The 7,722-nt window shown below is 38.7% G+C and overlaps 1 protein-coding gene across 2 annotated transcripts; it reads right to left on the bottom strand.

Annotated features, from left to right (window-relative positions):
• Nucleotides 1-4,097: 4,097 nt before the first annotated feature.
• Nucleotides 4,098-7,135, bottom strand: LOC122041028 (heparanase-like protein 3). 2 transcript variants are annotated; one of them, XM_042600559.1, is made up of 10 exons: nt 6,746-7,135; nt 6,386-6,655; nt 6,248-6,284; nt 5,983-6,166; nt 5,750-5,898; nt 5,437-5,670; nt 5,174-5,363; nt 4,976-5,101; nt 4,778-4,883; nt 4,098-4,684 (listed from the first exon to the last, which is right to left on the bottom strand). In XM_042600559.1, the coding sequence occupies exons 2-10, from the start codon at nt 6,644-6,646 to the stop codon at nt 4,331-4,333; spliced, it is 1,641 nt and encodes a 546-aa protein (XP_042456493.1). In that variant the 5' UTR covers nt 6,647-6,655; nt 6,746-7,135; the 3' UTR covers nt 4,098-4,330. The 2 variants fall into 2 exon arrangements, with proteins under 2 accessions (XP_042456493.1, XP_042456492.1); XM_042600558.1 differs by having other exon boundaries at nt 6,890-7,135.
• Nucleotides 7,136-7,722: the final 587 nt, after the last annotated feature.

The following is a 7,722-nucleotide window of genomic DNA, read 5'->3' as shown; positions in this document are numbered from 1 at the left end:
TTCCACTCGCTTGGGTGATTTCGGCCATCCGGAATAGGGCTCACCCGAACCCAACTTCCGGCCTTCTCGACCAAACTTCCGCTTCGGCTTCTCGTCCCTCGGAATCACTTCTTGCTTCCTTCTTGTCCGCCAGTTTACTCTTCCATAGCTTTTCGTCCCTCGGATAACTGTGTATTTTGCTCCTCGAGCAATCTTCCGCTCTGTCTTCTCATCCCTCGGAAACACTACATGCTTCCTTCTCGTCTGCCAGTGTACTCTTCCGCAACACCTTGCCCCTCAGACACACCAAGCCCGTTGACTCTCTCCTGTGTCATCCTTCTCTCTAGCTGTGTCTTTCGCTCGACACCCTGTGCTCCTAAGTTCCTGTACACTTAAACACAAGGTTAAACATAATAGAACCTAACTTAACTTGTTTGATTACATCAAAACTACCTTGCGGTACCAACACACATGACCGAGAGATTGAATCTCTTTCCTTGGTTTAGATGGATCAAACTTTGGTTTTTTTTTTTGGTATTTATATGTTCTGCAACAGTGGGATTGAGCTATTCTTCATTATTGGAACTTTATGGGACTTCTTGTATTCTTAGTTTTCTTATTATCCTCTTTGTCCCAACACTTTTAATAGAACTTCATTCGACTACACTCATCAGTCCAACTTGAAGGAGGGACATTTGATGGTAATTAGATTTATCCCTGAGCTAAGTATTTTTAAACACTTCTTTATTAGACTTTATTCGATTTTTCTCTTTAGTTCGACATGAAGGAGGGGCATATGATAGTATTCGGATTTATCCCCGAGCATCCCAAGTCACTAGAATCTTCTCCCGAGGAATCCATTCTCGTTGCTACAGTAAGTGCTATAGTAACCATGTTATAATACCTTACTCTACAAGCTAGATTATTTTCTTGAGCAATCCATTACTCGGTTGCTACAGTGATACTTCTACAATGACGTTGCTACAATATTCCAAACTATCATATTATTCTTTCAAATAATATTTACTCGACTTCTACAGTAACACTGCTACAGTACTCTACTATAGTACCCTTCCAGTAGTATGCTGCTACATTATTCCAAATCATCAGATTCTTCTTCCAAACAATATATTACTTATTTACTACAGTAACTTTGCTATAGTATTCCCAACCTATAAGATTATTCTTCCAGACAATTTATTGCTCGGTTGTTACAGTAACACTACTACAATAACTCTACTACAAAACACTTCTACAGTCATTATTGCAGTATTTCAAACCATCATATTATTCTTCCGATCAAAATACTGCTCAACCATTATAGTAATTACTATAGTAACAGTGTTGGTATAGTGGTACTACACTACAGTATTCTAGAAAATCAATTTCATCTTTTCGAGCAATCCCAATTTTGATCATTATAGTAAGTACTATAGTACAATATTACTATATTACTACTGTAGTGTTATTGCATTATAGAACTTCAGAAAATCAGCCTCATCTCTCCGTGCAATCCCAATTTCGGATGCTACAGTAAGTGCTACAGTAATAGTATTGTTACAGTGTTATTATGCTACAGCACTCCAGAAAATTAGCCTCATCTCCCCTGGGCAATCCCAATTTTGGGTGCTACAATAAGTGCACAGTACTCTACAGTACACTTGAAGATATAATGCTCTCGAAATTAATTTATTCTCCCGAACAATATGACCAAAGTTCCATTGAGCAATATATTTATGTTTTGTGAAGTAACACTACCAAGTGTCTCTAGCAATATACTCAAATTTTCCTGAGTAATACAAATAAATCTCACTGAGAAATTAATTAAGTTCTACCGAGCAAGCAAAGTCTCCAAAGCTTCTAGTTGTGAATATGTGACAATCAATAAATGGATAGGCAAATAATGGATGTCAGATCTGGTTTCCTTGATTCATTCCTCTCGACACGTGACGATCGATAAATGAATGAGTAACGGATTGTCAGAGGTTGTATCTTCACTCATATGGGAGAAAGTGGAAAGGACGTGAAGGATCCGACATTGAGATGCCTTTTTGATAACTATATAAGCACTAGGAAAGGTAAGTTCTCACAAGTAGAGATAACTCCTTTCCATTAGCTTTCCTTTTGATCTTCTTCTTTAATTTTTTTACTTTTTTCTTCCTTCTTTAGTCAATGATTAATTTGAACGTCGAAAGTCATGCCGAGAAACTGACTCAGCTCCAATTTATATTACATCTCATCGTATTTGGATTCCATCGAGTGGGAAGCTAATCTCGTGTTTTGGAAAGAAGGACCCGAGCAAGTAAAAAAAGTGACCATCATGTACTATGTATGCTAGCTATTGACCCGTTCAACTATTTTTTTTTAATTAGATGATTTTTTTTTATCAATGAAAATTTGTTTAAAAAATGGTTAAGTCTTCCCTCGTAATAATCTTTCTTTGCCACCATTAATTGAAGAAATTGTACTATATAGGCCCGTTGTCACCGTTTCAACTAATTTCTCTATTGATGAAAACATGTTAAAAAAAATAGTGTAGTCAGCCTTAGAGTCAAATGTTCTATCAGCATAACATATTGACCTTCATAATTATTAATTAATTATTTAATAGTTACTCAATAATTTTCTTTATAAAATAAATTAAGAGAGTAAATAATTTTTTCCAACTATGTAATAATTTATTTATATTAATGTGATTTAAAAGTGAGAGGAAAAGAGTAAAAATAATTTTGACAATGAGATGGTTTTAATCATTAGGAAGTGAGGGGATGTTTTTTTTTAAAACTATTCTTTTATCAATCATTATAATTTAGTGTCTGTTATTCTTTAAATTCTATAAATAAAAAGTATATTTCATTATTTCCACGGTATAATCTCTACTTTCATCATTTCCACCGTATAGTCTCTACTTTCATCTTTTAATTCTAAAATTTCAATCAATTTAAGAAAATGAGGATTATGATATTCAATTTACCGATGATAAAATCAAGTAAATTTTGATACCGAAATATAAGAAAGTAATGATGACGATACTTTTTAGATTCAAGATATTCTTTTAAAATCGTAGGGGATACATATGCAATTTAAATAAGTGCAAGCTATTTTTTATAATATTTTTTTAATAAATTTATGTATATTTTTTATTTTTTAAAAATAATAATAATCTTTAACAGTAGTGAACTGTGAATCAGTTGACGATTAAGATTAAAAGTTGATCTATCAGAAATTATTGAACTAACGATTCCTAGTTGTTGAATTGTTAATTTTGAATCATAGTTAGATCTATTGAATTGTTGATTTTGAATCACGGTTAGATGTATTGGAATGTCGTTGTTGGAAATTTGGATAATTAAGGAAATGAGATTTAAAAATCATGATTTAAAACACTTTTTTTTTTTGTTCCCATAGATTGAGCAATCCATTAATAACTAACCGATTAAATTGAAATAGAATAAAACGAATTTTTTTAGACAAATTAAACTAATTGAATTTTGCTAGAAAACTAAATAAATCAAATCCATAAAATCTCTATTAATTTGGTGGGTTACTAAATTAACTATCGGTTAAATCAATCAATTGCTATTAGATAGTCGAGTTAGAAAATTAGGATTTTTAAAAAATCTTTAATATTGGCCAACAACATCAGTCAGCCTACAACTTATAATATAGCAATCGAGCTAAGCCGATCCAATTTAATCAGTTTATTCAATTTAAATGATCGATACGTTTTTAAAAAACAAACTAAAAATTTTAACTTTCGAATTCGGCTTATTAATTTGATTTAATCGATATTTTGTTCATCTCTATTTTTATTTTTTTATGATAATTCAAATATCTTAGCCTTGATTTAACTAGCTGGGCTCGGTCTCATAAATTAGCCATCACGTAAATTTGAAAAGTATAGATCGATTCAGACATAGCACCCAACATCACTAATAGTTTGAATTCAACAGGCGTCTGAAAACATCATTCCACCTAGTGTATCTCAACAGAACTAGAGGAAGAAGGCGAAATGAGGTCTTTTCGTACTCATAACTTTTGGATGAAGTGATCATCCAGTCATCAAATATCCAATCTGTAGGTTCTAGTTGAACCTGAACTTATGCTACTTACCTATCGCTCTTAATTTCTAAAAACTTGGAGTCATTAAAAGAATAGATGTTTCAATACATAATTGCTTACTTATTGCAATCGGTTTCACAAAGAATACCATGATAAAAAAAAAGCCCCCCTAGCCGTTTCCGATCATCTACTGTTCTTATTTTTATTTCCTACTCCCAATTATCTATGTAACCAATGCTTTCTCCGTAAAGAACCACACCTACTTCTTCTTCTTAACACCACGAAAACACTACCTACATGCAGGAGGTCGAAAAGAAGGAATGTGCGCGAATATGATAGAGAACGGAGCGATTATGATCGGCCGCGATGCGTCAACTTTAATAGGATCCAACGTCGGAATATTCCCGTCAGCATCTAATTCCAACGCATTGCCATTCAGCAGCATTGTCTGGCTGTGGAGGTCACCGTCCTTGGCTGTGAGGTGGTACTCTTCCCTTGTGTCCTCTGCCGACAGACTAGGAATCTTTGATCTAGCAGCCCCCGGATGATGCTTCCGGCCGAGCGAATAAGAAGTCGGGCTTATGATCGGAAGCTGAGTCGTGGTGTTGCCACTGAGATTGATCAATAGCAGAGTGACTCCTTCCTGCAAATGTCATTTCCATCAACATATATTAATTGTCAGTTGCTTATCAATTCAAGTAAGTAGTCATATTAATTTCTCTAAGATTCAACTTACTGATTCTTTTGCGCAGTGAGCATATGCTCTGATCAAACTGGGCTCTCTCCCGATTAAATTTGTCGCCAAAACCCGGGTTCCCATCAATCGATGCCACAATAGAGCGCTGCATGATTCAGAGCAAAGCAGAGTAATGGTTTGTTAATTTCTTCGAGCATATGATTATTCAGCTAGCTGTGCCATTACGCAATTAATTACCTGTAGTAGTCAGGATTTGGATGGAAGGTGGTTGTGTTGAGAAGGCCGTAGTTTCCACCCACCAACGACTGCCGGCAGTATGTCTTGGTGTCGTAGGTGGCGGACATGCCGAGTTGGTCCAGGTACCTGACAAACAGAACTATGAGAAGTCAACCGGCGTCATTAAATGATGCAAGGCGGTAGCTGGCGTTGGCTCACCAGAAGCTGAAGACGAATGCGTCAGTCACAAGATGGTGGCCACTGTTGTAAGCCCCTCCAGCTTCGCCAACCCAACTGGTCGCTTTAGTCCCACTAATCCTGATAAGCCCTTGCATATCTCTGAATACGCTCGCCTCGCCGTCCAGATAAGTCGGGTCCAGAATTTTCTCAACCAAATGCTTGTCCACACCTGATCAAATCGAGCAATTAATTACTAGATCTACAAAGGCAGCTTAGCTTGAGGGAATGTGCTAACGCTGAACCTGGGCCAAGGTTGTAAATGTGGTGAGTGAGCACATCCAACGAGTTAGGTTTTGCTTTGTCGACGAGGTCAGCGAACCAGGCGGCGTCAAAGAAGCCCCCTGGTGCTAACACCAGTGGTTTTACTGGGAAGCCTTGGTAGATGTCGTCGACGATCCGTTTGAGGTTGACAACATCTGCGGAATACTGATCTGCGTCGACTTTAGTTCCCACGCCCGATCCACTTAACTCGTTTCCTAATCAAGAGGCAACGAGAGGCATTCAATGAACCAACGAGTCCGAGTGGCCACTTAGTCTTGATTGTAGCAAACTTACCGAGCTCCCAACCGAAAATTGTGTAACCCTTGTTGACTGTATAACGAATGAGAGAAGCAGCGTTGGTGTAGTTCCAAGGTCCTCCAACTGAGCCATCACTCTGCTTAACCCTTCCATTTAGAGCATTCAAGCCAAAAATTATGATCGCCCTGCAACCAGGTTCAGTTCAGTTACTTGAGAAGGTTCAAACCTACGCATTTCGGATTGCTACGAAGAACAAAACTTTTACCCACCCTGTTTTCTGGAAGAACTCGTTTAGTTCATCCCATCTGGCCAAAGGTAAGCAGCCTTCAGTGAAACTAAACATCTCCGATGCGTTGTATGCGAAGGGCGTGCATGGCTGCTTAGAGTCTAATGTCTCATATATCACCTTATCTTGCAAGGAGCCCCCCAGCCGAAGCTTCAGCGGTGAAAAAGCTGGATCATATCAAAATGAGGCAATATTATATATCAGATTTCCAAGAACTGGTATTGAAGATTTAAGCAATTGGCTTTCACCTTTTATAACATTCAACAAGATCGGACTGGAAAGATTCTGCACGAAGCAAAGAAACAAAAAAAAGCAAAGGGATCAGCTATGACATCCAAATGATACTAATTGGAAACCACCAAACTAGAAGCTGAGAATAAATTTACCAGATTGAGCATGGATGCCATTCCCCAGCTGCATGTCCCATAGTCACATTTCTCAGGTGGCCACCAGTCCAGAGTAGCGCAGATGAAATCTTCATCGGTCACGGCGATAGGGGCTGTACCGTCGATAACAACAGCATTGCTGTATACCCCTGCTTCTGCATCCGATATGCCGGAGTGCGCTCCGACATGTCCCGCGAGGCACAGAAATAGACAGTACCCCAGCAGCCGAGGAAGATCACCACCACTACCAATCCTGCTCATGCTTTCGGTCTTCACGAAAGAAAAGTTTCAATTTCTTCAGAATGAGATCAGAGTGACAAAAATTGGAAAAAGCAATAAGTAGTCTATCGTCGGTCCGACCAATGCAGTGAAGAACCGACGGGGAGTGAGGGAATTAAATGGTGTTTCTGCTCGGTTTTGGTAGAGAAGATTAAGCTGGCAGCTTTGGAGAGGTTGAGATTGGGGGAAATAAGAGAGACGGGGGAAACAAAAAAAGGGCAAAACCTTTGAATTTCCTTTTTATCGAATGAATCTCTGAACACTGAAGCAAGCAAGAGCTCATTCATTCTCCTCACGAAGCAATGCCTCAGAAAAAGTAGCGTTCCTGTGGGGACGAGGTGCATTCCCGATCGATTTGAGTGCTTGGAAGGTTTATCCACGGCAGCTTCTAATAATGATAAACAGTGGAGGGGAAAACTGTGGCACTGACACATTGTCCAGGTAAACAACTATCGCCCCATTCCTTATACCTGTTTCCCAGAGACTGTCCCTAACCGATCCATTTCGCTTTGTAAAAGAAGATTTGACCTGGTTCATGTCTACATAACACGGAGGAAAAAAGAAAAGGAAAAAAAAAATCAACAGTGAAGAGCTGTCTGTGTAACTTGTGAATTCAGGAAGGGCGTTGCATATTGGTTAGACACAGGACACTTGTCACCATCAGATTGTTGCATGCAAGCAAAGCCAAGGTCTTTCTTCAGTCTTCTCTAACTCACGCTAATGGGTCGTTTTGTTTTGTTTGTTTTTCCTGGAGCTTTCTTGCCAAGGAAACAAGTGGGGAAGATGTGGCCAGAGGCAAGTTGTGCAATCAAGTCTCCGGCTTTTCTCGTCTGTAGCGCACGATCTCAAGACAACAAACACACACCAACTACAAGTCTACAAGGGCCCAACGCAGAGGAGAAGAGTGCAACCACCATCCCAGATGAGCTGTCTTGTGGGGACGTTCCTAAAGGGTGAGCAGGTGAACGACATATCACAAGAAAAAGGTTCTTATTCCTAGATCAGGTGAAGGTCTTTCTTTCATGCACATAATTTGCCGACACAAGTCTCGATGCATG

Source organism: Zingiber officinale, chromosome 2A (assembly GCF_018446385.1).
Source record: "Zingiber officinale cultivar Zhangliang chromosome 2A, Zo_v1.1, whole genome shotgun sequence".
Lineage (NCBI taxonomy): Eukaryota > Viridiplantae > Streptophyta > Magnoliopsida > Zingiberales > Zingiberaceae > Zingiber > Zingiber officinale.
This window is presented reverse-complemented; position numbering and strand designations above follow the sequence as displayed.

Excerpts from the sequence above, each read along its gene's own strand:
- LOC122041028 (XM_042600559.1), bottom strand. The coding sequence starts at position 6,646 with ATGAGCAGGATTGGTAGTGGTGGTGATCTTCCTCGGCTGCTGGGGTAC. Across the intron at positions 6,167-6,247 it reads CTTGTTGAATGTTATAAAAG|CTTTTTCACCGCTGAAGCTT; the intron begins GTGAAAGCCAAT and ends GATATGATCCAG. Across the intron at positions 5,102-5,173 it reads GCATTCGTCTTCAGCTTCTG|GTACCTGGACCAACTCGGCA; the intron begins GTGAGCCAACGC and ends TCTGTTTGTCAG.